Here is a 22,508-nt window from a genome sequence, read left to right as displayed (position 1 = left end):
AAACCATCCCGTGGTGTTTAGGGTCGTCTTGCTGCTGGAGGGATAAACTCCACGCCAATGTAAAGCCTTTTGCAGCTTCTTTCCTACGCTTACTCTGTATTTAGCTCCATCTGAAGCATCCCCATAGCATGATGCTGCCATCGCCAAGTTTCACTGTGGCCGTGGTGTGTTCAGGGTGATGTGAGACTGTTAGTTTTCCATCACACATACAGTTTTGCATGTTGGCCTAAACGTTCAGTTTGGGTCTGATCCGACGAGAGCAGGTTGTTTTTCCTGTGACGTGCAGGGCAACAAAAACAACCGAACAGTAAATTTCAGTCAGACAGAGATTGGCGACTACATGGTTTGCTGCAAAATCAGAAACTACAGGAGGAGGCCCAAAGGAAAGGCCCATGACACGCTGGAGGGACTATGTTTCTCAGCTGGCCTGGGAACGCCTTGGGGAGCGGGCCAAGAGGTTGGGGGGAAAGGCAAGTCTGGCCCTCGCTACCCCCGCCACCCGATACCAAGATCACAGAAAAACTGCAAACAGGACTTACAATCCCATCCCACCTTTATTTAAAAAGCACTTTAAAATACAGCCAAGGTCCACAAAGATCTGTAGATGACACAAATAATAACAGAAAAACAGATAAGTTAATTTAGTAAGAAAAAAACAGAGTTAACCTCCCAGCAAGTGCAAAAGGCTTTAGCTAAGAATTATATTTTAAGATGATCCTTAAATTCAGAAAGAGTCGAGGCCTTGTCTGACATGTAAGGACAGGTCATCCAAAAACTTGCAGGCAGCTTTTGAGAAAGCACGGTCGCATTTAAGTTTAAGCCTGGTTTAAACCTGGTTTTAGGCACATTGAAGAGCTCCTAAGGGAGCGTTCAGTTAGGGGATTTATAAGCAAATAAAATAACTTTAAAAGGGATCCTGAAATGTACCTGTAGCCAAAGAAGTGACGTCAAAATGGGGATAATGTGCTCAGAGTTTCTTGTTCCAAATAAAGGGGACATATCATGCAAAATCCACTTTTTTTAGCCTATAAATACAATGTGTTGTGTACCTGGAGTTTCTATAAGTGCAGAAAATCTGAACGTAGTCACTCCAGGTGCTACATAGATATCGTTATATTTTGTTTGGGTCATACATTTCAAGCCGTTCAGTTTTGAACTATTATATCACAGTATTTGCTGCGGAGCTGCTAGACAAGGTCATGGACCACTGGCTTACCAATTTCGTGAGTCCACCGTTTTGATTTTTCACTGTGATTTTTGGAGTCCAAGCTGAAGAATGCCGGAGCTACAAGCGGATTTGTCAAAATGTTCGGTTGTTCATTACACCGTCCACCGGGATACTAGAAAAATGGCCGAACAGGGCAGAGGGGAACGCCTATTAGACCGGCTTGCTCTCAGACGAACCTCAGAACGGGGGTAAAAGAGGAGCTGTGGGGCAACAATAACGAGGAATTCAGACCAAAGCATTGCAGTTCTACTTTAACTGAATGATTTGAAATGTAAAAAGGAAGTAAAAAGCATGAAACGTCCCATTTAAAAGTATGTGCAAAACATCATGCTGCGTGTTTTGCACAACCTGCATGCGCCTAATGATAGCCCCAAAATAGAGCATGTTGCAGTAATCCAACCTAGAAACAACAAATTCATGGATTAGGGTTTCAAAAAGCTGCTTGGATAAAAAAAAGGGCTTTATTTTGTCTAACTGCCTCAAATGAAACAAAAAAACTAGATCGTACATCGGGCCTACTCTGACTTTAAAGTTAAAGATCTGCATCCATCTTATCTCCCAGACTTCTTCGTTCAACAATGGCTTCCTTCTCACCACTCCGTGTTAAAGACCAGATTTATGGTGCGTTGAACGGTGATCTGTGAGGTTAAATTACACATAAGTGGACTCTGTTCACTAATTTGGAAATTAGCATTTTATTTAGGCGCATTAGAGTAAAAGCCACTGAACACAAACCTTTAAGATTTTTTTTATCTGCCAAACATTTTGAGAATGATTTATAATTTCCTTCCACTTCACAGTGATACTTTTTTGTGTGTTGGCCCTTCTCATAAAATCCAATTCAAAATACCTTGAAAGTTGTGGTTGATAAACGTCAGGATGGGGTGAAACATCAAAGGGACGTGAATGCCTTTGCAAGGCGGCGTACGTACAGTGAATGTTACAGGCTATTGAACTAATTACGAGGAGCAAAGTGTTACAGGCGGCCTGTGTAGCAGAGAAAAACTGTCCAGCTGTTTCATCCGTCCGTTGCGTTTCAGAGCCCTGCCGGCCGGTATGAATGTGTTGGCCCCTTTCTTTCTTTTCTTTTTTTGTTTTTCTCAAAGTATTGTGAATGTACATTTTCGTGCGCATGAATGTGTGAACTTTTTACCTCCTCCGCGTCGTGTGCAACCTTTTGTTTTCTGCATTTCTGTATCTACGGCAACCACAGATGTTTTCGCCCCTCTTCCCTTTCAGCAATTCCTCTTTTCCTTGCTTCTCTGTCCCTCTCAGCCAAAAACTGCTGCTTTGTATTTTTTTTTTTCAAAATGGCTTTTCTTTCTTATTTCTCTTTCTTTTTTTTATTATTATATTAATTATTATTATTATTATTATTATTATTGTAAAGTGTATCTGGAGGATAAAAACCTGTATGTGTAAAACTATAACTATACCATTATAGGTCTGTTACAGCCGGTTGTTAGGAAACTTGGTGAACCAGCAGCTGAATTACCTCTCACTTCAAACACACAGCACTCACCGACTCTCTCCCCCTTTGCTCCCTCCTCCTCTCTGCCCCCCCCACACCCCCACGCCCCCCTTCGCTGTCTCTCTCTTTCTCTGAACCACACATGCACACACCAAGAGGGACGGTTCGTCGCGTTTCTTGTACAGTGAGCTGAAGACGGGCCGGTTTGCTTGTCTGTGCAGTAGAGTCAGTGTGTAGTGACGCTTCGTGCACCCAGGGGTACGGCTGTTCCTGGTCACTCTTTATCTTTTACTCTGTGCCAAAAATGTAGTGCAACAGCCGGGCTAGTCCCCCGTCTGGTCTGATTCCAATAAAACACTGAGCTGTCTACATCCATCCCAGACGACTCTGTCTTCTTTTTCTCTCTTTTTGAAATGATTTGGTGTTATTGGACTTTGGAGACAAACCTGTGGGATGCTGAAGAAGTTTTCTTTTTTGGTGACCGAAAAGGGAGGAGCGGAAGGAGGGAATAACGTTGTGCTTTTCCTGACGAGCTGGCCTATCACGTCTCAGACTTTGGAGACCTGCATGGTTATTTGCTTGCAGGAGGGGAGAGGTTACACTTAATTTATCTGAGCTGCGGGAACCTCTGTCAGCATCATTATCGACGACCTCCAACCATGTCGCCAGTAGGAGAGCTCCGCGGGGCGCCATGACGGCCGACAAGGAGAAGAGAAGGTAAATCTTTCATTTTGTGTTTTTTTGTTTTTTTTTTGTTTTTTTTTTTTGTTTTGGTGAATTTGGCACAGTTTGTCTGTGATGAACAGAATATTTTGTAAAAAAAAGCGGCAATGCAAAAACTCTGAGCACTAACATAACACTGGTGTCCAGAGAGCTCTTTATAGTACTACTATACCATTACTACTTAAAAATTAGTTTTCAATTAGTTTAGAGCTTTTGCTTTAAATATTTTTGTTTCATAAGTGATTTTTTATTTCTTTTATTTCCTTTTCTGTCATTTTTATATATTTAAGAATATTTTTGATTCACTTAATTGCCATTATTTGGTACCTTTTCTCCTAATTTCTCCTAATTTCTTTCACTTGTCATCTTTTTGTAAACATTATCCAGTAATTAAAAACTATTCTATATTTTTTTTAATTACTTTCATTAACTTATAATACATTTTTATATAGAATTTATGGAAACATAAATTTTTCAGTTTTTCGCTGTTCTTTAAATGGTTAGAATTTGTTATTATTATTATTTTTTTATTTACTTGTAATTTTAATTTGAAGTGTACATGTCTACTAATTAAAAGGTTTAATCGATTCTCCATAATAATAATAATAATAATAATAATAATAATAATAATAATAATAATAATAATAATAATAATGCAGATTTGTTAAATGACAGTATAAAACCCGGTTAAGGAAATCTTTAGGATTTTTTGATAGCAGTACAGAGATTCATCCTGTTTTTTTTCCATCTGTTCTTCGCTACCTGCAGAGCGATCAGCCGTGAGGCGGCTCGGCGGAGGCGTCGAGTGGAGTCCGACGTATTTGGGGATCTGTCGCGCCTCCTGCCGCTTCAGGCCTCCGTCAGGGCCCACCTGGATAAACCCTCCATCATCCGTCTCACCCTGAGCTTCATACGCATGCAGGCGCTCCTCAGAGGTGAAAACAGCCGCTCCCCTTCTTTGACCCCCGCTTTACATCAGTCAGTGTATTACGTGGAGCAGTGTATGCATAAAAAATTTACTAATGCAGAAACGGAGATAAATTGTTTGGAGGAAGCAGGATTTAAGAGAGAGCAGATCATGCTTAATTTCTGTCCAAAGTACCGTTCAGCTCAAATGGATCTCTGACCCGTTAGTACAGGAGTCAAACGGGGAACCAGATTTGAACTCCTGCAACCTTTCTGCCAGAAAGCCGATAAAGAAAATCTCTTGGGTGTCAGACAGAGGAAGTATTATTTCACACCTGGGACAGACTCGTGCATACGTGGACGTTACAAAAATACCCGCATTTTCTATAAACTCACCAAAGAATCTCTGACTCTGTGGTAGAAACAGAAAGTGCCGGCTGCAACGCGGAGGCCGGACACGCCGTGAGATTCCCCCGCGGGGTTGAAGCGGGCGAGGGACGTCTGTTTGAGTCGGAGACGGAGGAAATCGCTCCCCTGGATGAAACCAAGATGTACCTGAAGATCCTGGAGGGATTTCTCATGGTGCTGTCCACCACAGGAGACATGATCTTCTTGTCGGACAACGTCAGCAAGTACATGGGCCTGAGCCAGGTGAGCCCGCAGACGACATGTTTAACAGCCTCGATCGCTTGTGGTTTAAGGGTCAATTAGCGCTTTTTGTTTTCTAGCAGACTGAGCTGATGGGGCACAACATCTTTGAGTATACTCACCCATGTGATCATGAGGAAATCAGACATAATCTACGTCTGACAGCAGGTTGGTGTGCTCGTTTTTAGCTACTAGTTTTTTGTTTCTACATTCTATCCCTACTTGCTTTTATTCAGTTTTATTTTCCTGTATTTTAATCACTGTCTTTTTATTGAGTTTTCTTTTCCTGTTGTACATACAGTTGTAAATACAAAGAAATATTTATTTTCCTATATTTTAATCATGTAAAGCACTTTGCATTGTCTCTGTACTGAATTGTGCTATATAAATAAATTTGCCTTGCCTTGCCTTGCCTTACTCGTTTCTGACACTTAATAAAGCGCTGGTGCATCTGGATAAATTTTAACGTTATCAAACCTTTAGTTATGTCCTACTGATCTCAAAAGAGAATTAACGCGAATGATTAGGGCTTATGTATGATGAAAACGCTAATTCCAGTTTCACAGAAAATGATGTGAAATATGCTGATTAAAAAAAGATTTTATTACAAAATCGTATGTTATGACCCACACATTAATGTAAAATACGGTTGACAGTCATTGGACCCCTCCACAAAGAAGCTGTCTGTTTACAGAATCAGAAACACTTTAATAATCACAGAGGGAAATTATTTTCGTTACACGCTCCAGACATACAGATCAGATATACAAACTATATATATATATATATATATATATATATATATATATATATATATATATATATAATATAGCTGTATCAAAGCACATTATTGGAAAATTTGGTGGAAGGAAAAAGTGCAGAGAAAATAACAAACACAAGCTGGAGTCAGAGCTTGGACAGCCACACACAGCATATCCTGATGTTCAGTCAGTGAACCAGAGACAGAATAAATGTTAATATTTTGGGGTAATCACAGTCTCCGAGTCTTTAGGAAGACTGAAGATGGCACAGAATCCAGGTTGCTTCAGGCCCAGTATGAAGTTTCCTCAGTCAGGGATGATTTCATCTGCTGGTGTTGGGTCACTATATTTTACCAAGTACACAGTCAGAACAGCCACTTCATGCTTCTGTCTGCTGACAAGCCTTATTGGAGATGCTGATTTAATTTTCCAACAGGACTTGGCACCTGTCCACGCTGCCAAAATGACCATTTCCTGCTTTAAAGATGGTGGTATCACTGTGCTTGATTGACCTTCAAACTGACTTTAGCTGAACCTCCACAGAGGATCTGGTCATTGAGGCTAACAGCACTGCAAAAAGAGAACTAAAAATAAGTGCTATTTTCTTGAAATTATTGTATTTGCCCTTGATTTGAGCAGGTAAATAAGATTATTTGCCAACGGAATGAGTGTTTTTACCCCTGAAATAAGATAATTAGATATACTGCGCTTTAAATAAGATGATAGAGATGAATTGGTCTTATTTTAGGTGCAAAAATCTTATTCCATTGGCAAATAGTTTTATTTACCTGCTCAAACCAAGGGAAAATACAGTCATTTCAAGAAAATGTTACTTGTTTTTAATTCTATTTTTGCAGTGAGCATGTTTCACTGCTAATGTGTTTTCTAATTGAGTTTTTCCTTACACTCAACTTTCCATCAATATGCTTTCATGTCATACTCTGAACATCTGCAGAGCAGCTCTTTTGGAGCTTATCGGCAATTTTACAATATTTTATAGGGCTTGCATAATATTCTAACTTTTCAGTGACGCTGTATTCTGGATTTTCATTTTGCTGTAAACCCCAATTAATTAGCTGTAAACTTGTGTAAAGAATTTATGACATAAATGAGCGTTTCTTTCTCCTCAGAACTTGGGTGCAGTCAGAAGAGGGACTTCGTCATGAGGATAAAAAGTGCTCTGACTCACAGAGGAAGAGTCGGCAACCTCAAGTCGACCACCTGGAAGGTCGGCGAGAATCAGCAACGCTTGGTTGGCCTTCGGTTTCTGACGCTGGGATAACTGTCCTCTCTGTGGCTTCAGGTGCTCCACTGTCAGGGCAGAGTGAAGCTGTGCGTCGCCTCCTCTTCGGTTTCCTGCCTGCTGCTGACCTGCAGACCTCTGCCGCTCTCGCACACCCTCCTCAGCACGCACACCTTCACCAGCCAGCACGGCATGGACATGAGGTTCACATACTGCGACCAGAGGTGCGTAAACTCAGTTCAGGCCACAGTGGGCTGTAGGTTTCTATTAGTTTGGACAACTTTTCAGAATATTAAGCTTCAAATTTAGGACCTAAATGATTAAATGAGGTAAATGTAACTTTGTTCGCTTGTGTTTTCAACCACAGCTTAAGAGTCCATTGCTTTTACACAAAGGCTTTGGCCCGATATACACACAGCGTAATTTTTTTGAAATCTGTGTTTCCAGGCTGTTTAAGTTTTTTTTTTAGAGGCTTTAACCGATTACCAAAGCTCGCATTCTGTAGGATCAGTGTGCAGCAGATCTTTACACCCCACGGAGGGGCTGATGGGTTCATAAGTGATTGGCTGTTTGGTTCTCATGTGATAAATTGAGTCCAAAACGGCGGTTTGGTGCCTTGCATCATAGGCCTTGTAGTTTAATCACAACATAACATCTGGATCCCTCAACCAGAGCTATTGAAACAATAACTCAATACATTAACTTACTAACTTAAGGATGTATTTAAGTGAATCAACGACCCAGTAAAGAAGATCTTGGTGTATTAAATCTATATTTTTATGTATTTAATAGCTATAATGTAATATAGAATTTTTAAAAATAATTAATACTTAATACGACAATTAAACCGAGGACCTTTTACAACTATTTTAGGACCCCGTTGCAAGTTTTATTTTCCTCTATCAGCAGCATGATTTCTATTCATGCTGGAATATAATTCCACCACCCACCCCCTCCCAAAAAAAAATAAAATGTATACAGAAGATAAAAAACAAACAAACATGAAAGCAGAAAATAGTTAGTTTTATTTAACGGAAAGAAAAGCAGAAGTGAAACATTAGGTTTGGACTGTATCCATTTTTCACAGTACAGTTTTACCAACTGCCCATACAGGCTTGTCACGTTGTATTATTAACGCATGAAGGAAGTTTTAGCCATTTCTATGGTTTCTACTATATTGTTACACTTTAAATCCTTAGAATAAAAATAAACGAGGCAATTATTACTTTATTGGTATGAAAGTACTTGCAAGGAGTAAGGTCAGTTCTCTTGGCTGCTCCAGACACAACCAGCATTTGAACCAAGGTCCCCCGAGTCAAATATGGCCCGCTGCACCACAAAAGGACCTAGATTGCAATAACTATTAGATCAACGAAAACTTTAACAGAAACGTCTTTAACCACACAGTCACCTACCACCGTTTCTATGGGTGGGGAGCAGCTGTTGGAACCGCCTCTCCAAGCATCCATTCAGCTCTGCTTCTGCTGCTTCTTCTGTGGTGCATCACCTCCTGGAATAAATTACATGTTTTGAAGTTTATTGTGAAATACAAAGATAAGCTCTACCCTCCCCTCCTGTAAAAATGTCGCTTTAATGATAGACTGTGAAGGTCATGAATGCAGCAACATAATGTTTTCGTAGCAGATTTTTCTCCTGAACTTGTTTGGTGAGACACAAATAACATTCTGTAATTCTCAAAAAACAATATGTGAAACATTAGGACATATTTTTTTTGTATTTCATTGAATTTTGATTGACAAACGAGTTACTAAATAGACAGATACTCTGCTCTGAAATCTCTACTATCACTGTTGTAGTTAACCTTACGGCTAGTCTTCTTGCTTTCAGCGACATGTTGTATGATGTTGCTTAAAGTCCTATAGTACTTAATACTTCCTGTGTATCTTTTGCTGGTTGTTAAAGTGTATCTCACCCCATAAGAAACATTTTTTTTTTTTTGCAGATAAACTGTATAAACATGGATTAGGAGTGCCACTTAGATGTCAGTATGCAATTTTTTACTTTTTCTTGAGAACTAGTTCTGCAATATTTGCCTTAAACCCATCTTGGTGCTGCCCTCTTAGAGTGGAACGGTGGCTATTGCTGTTGAATTTTCCTATTGGTTCACATGCTTTCATCATCATTACCCCACTCTTGGGTTTAAATGCATCTCAGTCAGACTCAGGAGTTGGAATCACAAGCATTGGTTTTATCGTTACTGCCCATGTTTGCAATGATGCTTTACTTAGAAACTGCGCCTATTCGGTTCTCCACTGCCGCTGCTTTGGGCATTGCTGAGTCAGCGACTTGAACTGCTAACGCTCAGGCCTGCTGGGCTGCACAAAGAGTTCCTCAATCTCTGGTGATGAGGAGAGTGAAAAATCCTTCCCCTCAAAAGACAGATCTGTGATGAAACCACCTGACGTGTCCTTGGTCACTCCATGTTTCAGCATGTCACTTTCCCTCATCCTGAGGGGTTATGCCTTTCAGGGTTACCGTCTGCACGTTTTAGCATAACGATCAGTACGTCACAGATGTTGGAGTGCAACAGAGAAAAGTCAATAAAGCTCTTGAGCGTGCATCAGCGCAGCTATAAACCTCCCTAACAACTTTAAAGCTAAAGCTAGCTGTTATTAGCTTGACGAACAGCCCCCCTTCTGCAATGCTCCGTTTCGGCAATTCATCCAGATGTGCATCAGAACATATTCTGATGGCAGATTATATTCCCTTATTATGGCCTCAGGGTGCTGGACGGTTTACCTCGCCACGCTTCCATTTATTTCCCTCCTAGACAGCAGGTGTCACTACTGAGCGTATGTAAAGCAGGACATTCCAGCAGGAGAAGAAGAGTTGTAGAGAAATAAGTAGCTAAACAGCCAGACAAAATTGGCATATTGTTGCTTTTTTTTGTTATGGTGGGTTATGATATAAATGTTTCGCTGCCTGCCCTCACTGAACACTACAAATATTTGTTTTCAAACAACACACATGCCATTTGCATGTAGCTATTAATTTTAGTGCATGTTGGATGCGCTTCATTGATATGTTGTTCTGTAGCCAGACAGTCGTAGTTCCTGCACTGCCTTTAGTTGCTTTACCTTAAATTATTTAAAAAAGGATGCATATAAATGAAGAGCAAATATCAAAAACAAGTCATTATTCTCTAAAATGTGACTAGTTTTTTACATTTTACATTTGTTGACAGGTCTTACGTTCTTCTTAATGTGGCTTTATGTTGTTTTTGTGGTATTCAGATTAAAATAAATCAAAGACGTTGATTGAAGGAGTGGCTGTGATTGAGTTTGTCCCCTTGGCGTGCGTCTTGTTTTGTTTGTGTGCGGTTCTGAGTCAGACCCAACTCTTTGTGGTGCCCTCTGGTTTCACTGTGGTTAGGATGGTAACATTGCTTCACGCTGCATTTTGGCTCATATTTTAGTGGTTAGATTTATCTCTTACATGCTATCTCTGTCTATTTCCACTTTTTGGTCAACATTTGTAATTTTAATTACTTCCACATTTAACCTTTTAGTTCTTTATTGACAGATTTTATTATTTCTTTTTTTTTTTTACGACTGAATTTGAACATGATGGGAGGTCTTGACCTCACCTAAACTTGTCAGTCTGCATCTGGATCCTACAGCAGCTACACAGATGACTGGGCTTTCGTTAGATATAATCCTCAAAATTAGCAGAAATAAATTCTTCAAACGCATCATTCTGTGCGTAGCACCCTATATTATATATGAGTTCTGCTTTTTTAGTTAATTGACTAAAATACTATGTATTATTGAGATGTAGCTGTGCAACTGATCTTATTTTATCCATGTGGCTTTTTTCTTCAGCTCATCAGGAATTATGGTTTGACTGAGTTGCACACATCAGCAGATTTGACTCTATAAGTAGGGGAAAATTTTACAAAGCACAATGAGTAATCAGAATAGTGGGAAACATCCCCCCCCCCCCCCCCTTTTAGCTACTTTCAGTTTATAGAGTTAGAATGCTAAACGGAAATGTTTAATGCTTTTTACATTATCCATTTTCTTTCTGTTAAAACCACGAACCAGCTTTTTCTGCACACGACCAATGCTTGCGAGCAACACAGTAAGCGGAAAACGAGGTGATGTACGACACGACCACAGTTGCTGTTGTCGTTTCTAGACGACTCTGCAAAGTGAGCGTGTGGAAAAACACCAACAGAAATCATTAACGGTATAAGTAGATAAGAGACTTCAATGTATTTTATTAGGTTTCTTTTGTCATAGACAAACACAAAGTAGAGCCTAATCATGACATAGAAGAAAATGACAAATATTTGCATGCATCTGTTCTCAATCACTTTTATTTTGATACCTCTACATAAAATCTTGTGCAACCAGTTGTCACTTAATTAGTAAATAGAGGAGATGGAGTAGTGCAGTTTAGTCTCAGGGTGAATACAGCTGCTCTGTGGAAGTCTCAGTGGAAAAAAACAGCATTATGAAGCCAGAGGTACACAGCAGACAGGTTAGGTATAACATTGTGGAGGAATTAGGTTATAAAGCCACAAACTAAGCTTTAAACGTCTCACAGAGGACAAACTGTTCAAAATAAAAACCTACCAAGACAACGGCATCCACCAGCCGCTAGATGCATTGTAACTCTGAGGGAGCTGCAGAGATCCACAGATCAAGTGGGTGGACATGTTGACGGGACAACTTAATAGCCCACAAAAGTAATGGTTTTAATTGGTTGAAATAAATGCATGAAAACTGTGCATAGTTGTTTTGTCTTATGCACTCCTTCGTGTTTGTCTGCCACATAAAATCTAAGTAAAATACAGCAATTTTTAGGTTTTAACATGGAAATCTGTGAAAATTAAACAGGGGAGCTTTCACAAGGCACTTTAATTATTAATAGTTAAAGAAAAAATAAATTAATAAATGCATACTGAGGTAGCATTCGTGCAAAACACCTGAAAGAAGTGGAGCACCTTAATAGTAGTCTGAATACATATTTTCAGACTACTAAAATCACTTGCTGTAATGTTCTGTTCTGGTTCATGATGTTGTTGTTGTTTTGGTTAAGTTACTTTCCTGCCTTAGGGTTTATTTCTGTTTCTAGTATTGGATTCAGGTTTAGCCTTTACTGTCTTAGTTATTTGGTCTTCTTTATTAGATTTGATTAAAGCTTGTTTCTGTTCAAGTCTTAGCCTTGTTTTCTATTTTGGGTTTTCTCATTATGGCTATTTTTACTCTGTAGTTGGTCATCTTAGTTTCTGTCCTATCAGCCTCTCTGACACTTCCCCTTCCTTGATCACTCTCACCTGTTCCTAGTTAATTAGAAGTCACTTGGTTTCACCTGTCCATCTGTCTATTTAAACCCTCCTCAGTTTTCTGTTTGTTGCTGGAACTTCTCACACACATGTTTGGTAAGAGCCCTTCAGCTTTTGTATTTATTCTGAGTACCTGACCAGTTTCTCTGTTTTTTGAGTCTGTCCCAGTTTTTGTTGTCACCAGGATGTTTGCCCTGTGCACCTTTTTGGATTGTTTTTGTCTGCCTTCTTGACCCATCATCTCCTTAATAAATCCCATCAAGTATTATTTTTTGTGTCTGGCTGAATACCGGGTTCATCTCCTCACAATTCATTACAGTAAGTTCCAGCCACAAACATGAACCCGTCGCCAGCACAAATTTTTCGTTCGGGGAGATTAATTCTTGCAGACCCTAAATTGGACAGTTTTTTCAGTTACTCACCGGAGCTGTTCTTTGGGGTAGATGAGGACGTGATCCGGGAGCTCCGTCCGGATTTATTTTTTGAGCCGTCGCAGTCCCTCTCAACTGATGTAGAGGTGTGGAAGTCGCCATGTGCTCTTGCGGTCCCGCCCCGTCATGTGGATCCAGCTTCCACACAAGGCACGCCGGCCCGGCGCCAGAGGCGTCGACGCAGAGTTGCCCTCGTCAAGCCCACCGGTTCAGCACAAGGTTTGGATGCGGAAATGATGCAGGGAGCCTCTTTTGAGGGATCCAGATTGGCGATCTGTCCCCCCGGCTTCGGTCCCAGACGCCACCTCTGTGGCAGCAGCACTTCTCAGCAGCAGCCCCGCCATTGCAAGCGTGGGCGAGCTACTGGTTCAGTTGTCACCTCTGTTCCTACTGCTGTCTCCATGGATGTGGGTTCTACCTCTTCTGGTCGGCCATCGGCCGAGCCAACCCTAGGGTCGTCAGCTGGTGAGCTTCCGTCTTGGTCTGATGTCCCCTCCGTTCCTGCTGCTCCTTCCTGCCCAGCGGACCGGAGCTTGCCACTATCTCAAACCAGCTCACCCATAGCTCCTCCCTGTGGCTCTCTAGATGCCGACCATCAGTCCCTGGAGCAGAAACTAAGAACTTTTGCTCCTTTAATTAAACACCTCAGAGAGACTCTTTTCAGTCATTATTCAGCTGAGTTGGAGGCAAAATTAAAGGAGGTAGAGGGGTACTACAGGTCGGCCCTCCAGGCTTTCTATAGCCCACCACGGGCACCCGTTCCCGAGGGTCCGCCTCTGCTCAAACCCCAGGGGGGTCCGCCGCCAGCGGGCGACGAGGAGACCCAGGAGGGTCCGCCGCCAGCGGGCGACGAGGGGGTCCATGAGGAACCGCCTCTGCTCAAGCCCCGAGAGGGGGTCCGGGAGGACCAGCCCTCAATCTCAACTCCAGTGTCGGCTCCCCACAGCTCCAAAGCAGAGCCTCCAGTGCCTGCTCCCCGCAGTTTAAAGACTCAGCCTCCAGTGCCTGCTCCCCGCAGTTTAAAGACTCAGCCTCCAGTGCCTGCTCCCCGCAGTTTAAAGACTCAGCCTCCAGTGCCTGCTCCCCGCAGTTTAAAGACTCAGCCTCCAGTGCCTGCTCCCCGCAGTTTAAAGACTCAGCCTCCAGTGCCTGCTCCCCGCAGTTTAAAGACTCAGCCTCCAGTGCCTGCTCCCCGCAGTTTAAAGACTCAGCCTCCAGTGCCTGCTCCCCGCAGTTTAAAGACTCAGCCTCCAGTGCCTGCCTCCCCCGCAGTTTAAAGACTCAGCCTCCAGTGCCTGCTCCCCGCAGTTTAAAGACTCAGCCTCCAGTGCCTGCTCCCCGCAGTTTAAAGACTCAGCCTCCAGTGCCTGCTCCCCGCAGTTTAAAGACTCAGCCTCCAGTGCCTGCTCCCCGCAGTTTAAAGACTCAGCCTCCAGTGCCTGCTCCCCGCAGTTTAAAGACTCAGCCTCCAGTGCCTGCTCCCCGCAGTTTAAAGACTCAGCCTCCAGTGCCTGCTCCCCGCAGTTTAAAGACTCAGCCTCCAGTGCCTGCTCCCCGCAGTTTAAAGACTCAGCCTCCAGTGCCAGCTCCTCGCAGCTTTAAAGCACTGTCATCCACAGCCTGTAGCCAGGCGCCCTCTGTAGTCGCCTGTAGCCAGGCGCCCTCTGTAGTCGCCTGTAGCCAGGCGCCCTCTGTAGTCGCCTGTAGCCAGGCGCCCTCTGTAGTCGCCTGTAGCCAGGCGCCCTCTGTAGTCGCCTGTAGCCAGGCGCCCTCTGTAGTCGCCTGTAGCCAGGCGCCCTCTGTAGTCGCCTGTAGCCAGGCCCCCTCTGTAGTCGCCTGTAGCCAGGCCCCCTCTGTAGTCGCCTGTAGCCAGGCGCCCTCTGTAGTCGCCTGTAGCCAGGCGCCCTCTGTAGTCGCCTGTAGCCAGGCGCCCTCTGTAGTCGCCTGTAGCCAGGCGCCCTCTGTAGTCGCCTGTAGCCAGGCGCCCTCTGTAGCAGCCTGTAGTCAGGCTCCGTCTGTAGCAGCCTTTAGTCAGGCTCCGTCTGTAGCAGCCTTTAGTCAGGCTCCGTCTGTAGCAGCCTTTAGTCAGGCTCCGTCTGTAGCAGCCTTTAGTCAGGCTCCGTCTGTAGCAGCCTTTAGTCAGGCTCCGTCTGTAGCAGCCTTTAGTCAGGCTCCGTCTGTAGCAGCCTTTAGTCAGGCTCCGTCTGTAGCAGCCTTTAGTCAGGCTCCGTCTGTAGCAGCCTTTAGTCAGGCTCCGTCTGTAGCTGCCAGTAACCCGGTGCCGCCCTCTTCAATCGCCTGTAGCCAGGCGCCTCCCGTATTCTGTAGTCCGGCGCCGTCCCCAGCTTTTAGTACGGCACCGTCCTTAGCCTTTAGTCCGGCGCCAGTTTCTGTTTTCTCCCTCTCCAGGTGTTGGCCTCCGAGGGTCTCACTCCGCCGCCGGTCTCCTGTCTGCCTGTCTCGCCTGGTCCGTCCTCTGGGACGACCACCGGAGATCATGTCTCGCCTGGGCCGTCCTCCGAGACGTCCGCCTGACTTCCGGACACGCCGGGGACGTCCGCCTGACTTCCGGACACGCCGGGGACGTCCTCCGAGACGTCCGCCTGACTTCCGGACACGCCGGGGCCGTCCTCCGAGACGTCCGCCTGACTTCCGGACACCCCGGGCCGTCCTCCGGAGAGCCTGATACGTGGAGGCCGTCCTCCAGGACGCCCCCCAGACTTTTGAACTAGCTGGGACCTGTTACTGGCTTTGTATAGACTGTTTTTCGCCCTGTTGGGGTTGTTTTTTGTTCCTGGTTTGTGTTTGAACATCCGTGTTGATTCTTACCCTCCATCCTAGAACCCCCTCCACCCACCCGGTCTAATCTGTTTTTTCCTTTTTAAGGACGTCTGGAATCCGTCCTTGAGGGAGGGGCTCTGTAATGTTCTGTTCTGGTTCATGATGTTGTTGTTGTTTTGGTTAAGTTACTTTCCTGCCTTAGGGTTTATTTCTGTTTCTAGTATTGGATTCAGGTTTAGCCTTTACTGTCTTAGTTATTTGGTCTTCTTTATTAGATTTGATTAAAGCTTGTTTCTGTTCAAGTCTTAGCCTTGTTTTCTATTTTGGGTTTTCTCATTATGGCTATTTTTACTCTGTAGTTGGTCATCTTAGTTTCTGTCCTATCAGCCTCTCTGACACTTCCCCTTCCTTGATCACTCTCACCTGTTCCTAGTTAATTAGAAGTCACTTGGTTTCACCTGTCCATCTGTCTATTTAAACCCTCCTCAGTTTTCTGTTTGTTGCTGGAACTTCTCACACACATGTTTGGTAAGAGCCCTTCAGCTTTTGTATTTATTCTGAGTACCTGACCAGTTTCTCTGTTTTTTGAGTCTGTCCCAGTTTTTGTTGTCACCAGGATGTTTGCCCTGTGCACCTTTTTGGATTGTTTTTGTCTGCCTTCTTGACCCATCATCTCCTTAATAAATCCCATCAAGTATTATTTTTTGTGTCTGGCTGAATACCGGGTTCATCTCCTCACAATTCATTACACTTGCAGCCTTTTCCTAACCGTAACCGCTCGATCATTTTATCTTTGCTTAGAGATGGTAGATCTGCCTGTCATTATCCTTGTGTAATAAAACGGCACAGTGATGAAGTTGTTTAAAAGTGACTACAAGTCAGACACCTCCCGATCACGTTGTTCCAGGTGTTAGAGGCTTCAAATCGAACTTAAATTTGCAGAAAGATGTGCTTAAAAAGACTTGAAGTTGAATCTGCTTGTGCCTTAATGCATTGGGTTGCGGTCCTGATCCAGTTCTGGTTTTCTGCAAACCTGCACCGCTCCTAGGCAGTTGCATTGCATAGGGGGGAAAGATGAGGACAATTACAAGGTCCCTGATTGACAGGGGCCCCCAGAAAGATTTTTTTTTTTAATATGAGCTTTTGGGATGATTTTGATTATTTTATTTTTTTTTGTTATGGGCCTATAATTCCTGACGACACCCCTGCTCTTAGGGCAGCTGTGGCTCCGGTTGTGGCAAGGGCACTGGCCAGAACAGAAGTTCAAATTGTCCTTTCTGTAGCTATCCCTCATAAATTATCAAAAAAAGAGCCATTGTTTTCAGTTTGTAGGGCAAAGCTTGTTATCCGTGCGCTTATTTATCATTCCATACCCCAAATGCCCGTCTGTTTGGTCGTGTTTCTTTGTGGGCGTTTTGTTTACACTAGTCAAGCTACCTATGTTGGTGCGGTGATTTTATCCTGAAATCCTGACTAGCGCCCAACGTTTCCTGTTTTGTTTGTGAAATTCAGGAGCTTGATCCGGTAACCACTGCGGCGTCCGGTCAAACTTTCTTCTTGCAGAATTTTTCTGAGCAACCGTAACTGCACCACATTTAACGTGTGGCCAGTTTTATGGATGTTATAGCTTAAAATTGAACTCTACTTTCCAAATTTCCTCAGCCGTGCAACCCAGAAATGCGAGCATGTTCTTCAGTTTTACTGAACATAAAGAATATACTTAGGGCTGGACGATATAGAAAAAAAGCGTATCGATAAAAAAAAAAAAAAAACATATTGATCGATATCGATAATTATTGAAAATACTTAAAGCCATATTTTATGTGCAGCTCTGCCTGGACATTTTATGATATTGCTAAATGATTTAATTATAATGAAGAACACAAACACAGAATTCCAATTAAATCTTTATTTAACCAACTTTTTTAACCATAACAGACCCTGTTTTTTCCTATCGCGCCACACGTCTATCGATCGATATATATTGTTATTGAATTATCGTCCAGCCCTAATTATACTTCTTATGTAGAGAAATTAAACAATATGCAAGTGTCAAGAACATTTCACCTTTATTGTCTGATCCGGAAATAAAGCTTTAGAAAAAAAGCAACTGCTAAGTTTTTTTTATATTGTTTTTCTGGGTGGGGTTGTAGCACTAGTGGCTAATTTTTTTACAAAGTAGGCTGACAGGAAAGGGGGTTTGAGAGAATAGGGAAGACACGAGGGAATCAAACCCGCGTCAAGGACTATGTACCTGGGTCGTGCTCACTACCACGCCCCAACTGCTTAGGTTTTAAACAAAGTTCTCCTTGAGAAGCTAAATGTGATGCGTGCACGTCTGAGGATTGCTCTTCTGTGTGTTTGTGTTTCTGCAGAGTGACTTCTCTTCTGGGTTACAGGCCGGAGGAGCTGCTGGGCCGATCCATCTACGATCTCTGTCACACGCTGGACACAAGCTGCCTGAACAAAAACCACCTAAACCGTAAGCGCTGACGGGAACAAAACACGCACGTGCACGCAGTCACGCGCTTGTGATGATGACCCTGCCCTGTTCCTGCAGTGTGCCTGAAGAGTCAGTCCGTCAGCGGTCAGTACAGGATGCTGGTGAGGAGCGGGGGTTACGTCTGGGTGGAGAGCCACAGCGCCGTCATCCCCGGCGTCCAGCCGTCCAGGTCCAGACCCAACCCCAGTCAGCCGCTCTGCATCCTTAGTGTCACCTACGTCCTCAGGTTAGTGTGTGTTACACATTAAACTCTGTGGTCAGATTAGTTTTTCAGGATACAGTGTGATACACACCCTGCTGTGCTAGAAATAGAAGTGGATCAGAATAAATCTGGGTACCACTTCACAATAAGCCTCTCCTTATAGTTTATAGATATGTTATTATTTAATCAGTAAACATGTTATAACTCATTCATAAGTATTTATTGTACATTGATTAAGGGTGAGTATGAGACAAAAATGACTGGCAGGGCTTACAAGGTAGTAACTTGTACATGACACATAGTTTGGCAGATTAGGCTCCCTATTTGGCAAGAAAACAGTCAGTTTATGTCTCTTACCCGCCCTTAATTGATGCATAATAAACACTTATGATTTATAAAGTACTTACAAATTAATTACTAACATATCTATAGGCTTTTTATTAGCCATTTATAAGGGGAGCCTTACTGTAAAGTGGTACCTAAATTCGGTATGGTGAAAAGTTTTTTTTTTAATTTAGTGATTTGATTCAAAAAGAGAAATTCTAATATTTTATAGATTGTTCACAAACCGTGCCTCCATTTCCGGTAATTTTTGTGCTCATGGGTTAGATATACTGAAAACACTACATTCAGAAAATGAAAAAATTGCACAACACCCATAAATGCGTTTTTTTTTTCATATATAAATCACGTCGAGTCACGTGACTACAGCCTGTACACGTAGCGCAGCGTCTTAAAGGGACAGGAATATAGCCTACCTTTACCTATTAAAAAAAATGTCGGTGCCTATAAATATTTGGTTTATCGCCCAGGCCTCCTGGGAGCTCAAGTTACTTTCATTGCAACCTTCAGCTGGTCATTGTCACCTCTGGTGTTCCCCATCTTCCTCTTCACAATACTTTAATTCAATTCAATTAAATTTTATTTATATAGCGCCAAATCATGAAACATGTCATCTCAAGGCACTTGACTTCAAGTTTAATCATATTATACAGATTGGGTCAGATTATACAGATTGGTCAAAAATGTTCCTATATAAGGAAACCAGTTGATTGCATCAAAGTCCCGACAAGCAGCGTTCACTCCTGGAGAAGCGTAGAGCCACAGGGAGAGTCGTCTGCATTGTCCATGGCTTTGCTGCAATCCCTCATTCTGAGCAAGCATGAAGCGACAGTGGGAAGAAAAACTCCCCATTAACGGGAAGGAAAACCTCCGGCAGAACCAGGCTCAGTATGAACGGTCATCTGCCTCGACCGACTGGGGGTTAGAGAAGACAGAGCAGAGACACAACAAGAGAGACAAAAAAGCACAGAAGCACACATTGATCCAGTAATCTGTTCTACATTAGATGGTAGTAGCGGGTGAGCCGTCTTCTCTGGATGATGTCACAGTTAACAGAACGCCAGACCAGGTGTACCTACTATGAAGAAAAAGAGTGAGAGCAAAAAGTTAAAAGCTGAAATGACGACAGTCATTTCAATGTAATACAATGCAAAACTGGAGAACAGTAGACTGAAGGACAGTAGAAATCAGTAGAGTGAGAAAATTAGACTTTATAGATTCTCTGTGGTTTAGTTCAGGAGAGCTTGCTGACCAGTCAAGCACATGGATACCGTGGTCATCGAACCAGCTTTTGGTACCTTGGTCAGTAATGGGAAGCTGCCAATTCCTGCTGGAAAATGAGATCAGCTGGTGGAAGCATCAAGTGCTTCCACCAGCAGATGGCATGGTGGAAACAGCCTACCAGCTTGGATTCGGTTCATGTAAAACTCTTCCTCCCGACTCTGGGACTTTGAGTTTACTTTTATCTGAAAAAAAAGGACTTTGCTGGTTGGTTGTGCGTTGCATTTTTCCTTCCACTCAACTTTCCATTAATTTGCTTGTAAACTCTGTAAAAATCAACCTTCTGGGTTACAGTGTAGATCAAAACATAACACTTCTGTATCAAAAATCCTATTTATTAGTCTTATGTAAGAAAAGTTTCATTTGATGAAATAAATAACTACATTTACTTAAAATTTATTTCGTTTGGGTACTGAGAAGCATATTTATTTTAAAAAAAAAGCTTAAATGTGCCTTTTTTAACGTCAGCTCTGTCTGTCACAGTGGAGTGGAGGAGCCGTCTCTGCAGCTCTCTTTGGACCAGACATTCCCGAGATACCCGAGATGAAATCAGAGCTTGAAGAAAAATCTGCGGGGACCAAAACTCTACACGCCTTTTCTGAATTTCCATGTCTTGCTTTCCCTGACCTTATGTTTTAACAGATTTTAAAGTTTTATCTCGCTAAAAGATTCGCGCTTTGTTCTTCTGCCCCTCCTAACGATATTTTTTGAGGAAGACGCGAAGCCATGACGCGCGGCAACGGGGCAGGTTGCCTCCAGAAGTTTGTCGTAACAGAGAGTTCAGTGACAGGTCAGGCTGATAACGCGTCAACTTCTCAGTTTTTGTCTCGTAGTTTCATAATCGTTGCTGCAGCGCGACTTCTGTCTTCCTCAGAGAAAACTGGAAGCTTTCTCGGGGCAGACTGCGGTTGTCAGGCAGTTGACGGGGCGGAGTCAGCGCATGAAACGTGTTGACAAAAACGGGCCGTTTGACTTCTCCTTGACCTCCCTGGGTTTGACCGTGCTTCCTATGGGGTTGGCTTCTGGGCCACCTGACACGTGGTGGGGGGGGGGGTGTTGCGTGCGGGGCGAGCGTACAGACATACGCACTCTGCTGATGAGGAGATGTGAGTAGATGCAAGTCAAAGCCACAGCTTCCTGAATAGAGACAGTCGACAGGAAAGTTCTCGTGGGAACGTTGTAAACTTTTTACCTCTCGACCTCTGAATGCACGCGTGTGCACTCGCCCAGTTTCAGTGTAACCGGCTGCAGCGGTGGAAACCAAACATAATGCAAAAAAAAAAAAAAAAGAAAGAAATGGAGGAAGCTAGCATCTGAATGAAATGCATAAAATAGTCATCTGGACTGATTTAGATTGGTGTAAATGTTGCTGTCGAGCTCCTCGGCGGCTCCAGTAGACGTGCTGATCAGCACCTGGGCAGGTATTTTTAGATCAAGGTGAAATGTATCAGAGCTAAAAAGGGGTTGAGAAGTTTAAAGTCTCTCTCATTCAGGTTAAAAAGTGGGTTAAATGTTTATGCAAAGCAGGAAAAACTAAAAAAAAAAAACAGTTAAGGTTCCTAATTTATTCAAATGGATTTTCTTTTAGCTGGTTTTATGGATATAATTTATAAAATGTAAAATGTGTTTATAATCTTACATCTGAGGCTTAGCTTCTGAATCTCAAAATATGTATAAGAATGAAAAAAATGATTCGTTTTGGTCTTTTTTTCCTTTTTGTCAAGTTTCTACCTGCTTCCATGAATTTTATTGTGATTCTGTTTTACGTGATTACCACAGAATAGTTAATTTTCCTTCGTCATTGTTACGAGGAAGGGAAATGTGTTTCAAAATTTTACTCTGTTACCCTTAAATAAACTCTTGTTCAGTCGCCTAATTACCTAAACAGTGTCCATCTGTGCTTTAATTTAATCTCAGTAAAAATCCTGGGGTTTCTATAAGGGCCTCAGAAATTTGCTAGAGAACAAACAGCATCATGAAGACCAAGTAACGCAGCGGACACGTCTGGCTGAACGTTGTGGAGACGTTTAAAGCAGAGCTAGGTCATAAAACGATCGCCTCAAAAAGATTAATCAATGATTGAATCAATAAATCAATCAGTGGGAAAATGGAAAAAGTACTCCCCAGATCCAAGCCTAGCAAGACAGGGACTTTCACCTTCACTGAGTATTAATAAGCACCCAAGGGGCCCATGGTAACTTTGGAGGAACTGCACAGAGCCACAGCTCAGGTGGGAGAATCTGCTGACGGGACATTATTTGGACTCCAACGGGGAGTTAGATTTTTGAAAAAAGAAAAAAAAAAAAGATCTGAAATCTTCTGCAGCGTTATGTTGCAGACAGCAACAAACCTGGCAGAAAGAGCTCTATTTACATCAGATCATGCGTGCAAAACTCTGTGGCAGAAAAGTAACACCCTAAATTCAGAACGGATGTGAAGATGGATGGAGCTGAATACGCAACAATACTGGAAGAAAAGTGGCGTCACATTCCAGCAGGGCATCGACCCTAAGCCTCCAGAAATACAATGAAAAAGCATATTTATGTGTTATAATGGCCCGGTCAAAGTCCAGATCTAAATCTAATTGAGGGTTTCTGGCAAACTGCTGCTAGTATGACAGCTGCTGTCATCCCATGATAGTCTGCCGGGGAAAATGGAAGCCAGGGATCCCCCTTAG

General features: G+C 42.9%; 1 protein-coding gene across 5 annotated transcripts; it reads left to right on the top strand.

Moving 5' to 3' along the window:
* The first annotated feature begins 277 nt into the window (after window positions 1–277).
* On the top strand, window positions 278–21,716 carry epas1a (endothelial PAS domain protein 1a). 5 transcript variants are annotated; one of them, XM_012854061.3, is made up of 9 exons: window positions 278–3,416; window positions 4,191–4,357; window positions 4,756–4,979; window positions 5,060–5,144; window positions 6,868–6,965; window positions 7,041–7,204; window positions 17,879–17,985; window positions 18,064–18,232; window positions 20,315–21,716. In XM_012854061.3, exons 1-9 carry the CDS (start codon window positions 3,391–3,393, stop codon window positions 20,376–20,378), a joined length of 1,104 nt encoding a protein of 367 aa, XP_012709515.1. In that variant the 5' UTR covers window positions 278–3,390; the 3' UTR covers window positions 20,379–21,716. The 5 variants fall into 5 exon arrangements, with proteins under 5 accessions (XP_012709515.1, XP_021167116.1, XP_021167115.1 ...); XM_021311441.2 differs by having other exon boundaries at window positions 5,057–5,144; XM_021311440.2 differs by having other exon boundaries at window positions 4,750–4,979.
* Window positions 21,717–22,508: the final 792 nt, after the last annotated feature.

Source organism: Fundulus heteroclitus, chromosome 10 (assembly GCF_011125445.2).
Source record: "Fundulus heteroclitus isolate FHET01 chromosome 10, MU-UCD_Fhet_4.1, whole genome shotgun sequence".
Lineage (NCBI taxonomy): Eukaryota > Metazoa > Chordata > Actinopteri > Cyprinodontiformes > Fundulidae > Fundulus > Fundulus heteroclitus.
This window is presented reverse-complemented; position numbering and strand designations above follow the sequence as displayed.

Coding starts and splice junctions, on each gene's coding strand:
- epas1a (XM_021311439.2), top strand. CDS start 3,391: ATGACGGCCGACAAGGAGAAGAGAAG. Junction 4,358..4,749: donor CATGCAGGCGCTCCTCAGAG/GTGAAAACAGCC, acceptor ACTCTGTGGTAG/AAACAGAAAGTGCCGGCTGC. Junction 18,233..20,314: donor AGTGTCACCTACGTCCTCAG/GTTAGTGTGTGT, acceptor TGTCTGTCACAG/TGGAGTGGAGGAGCCGTCTC.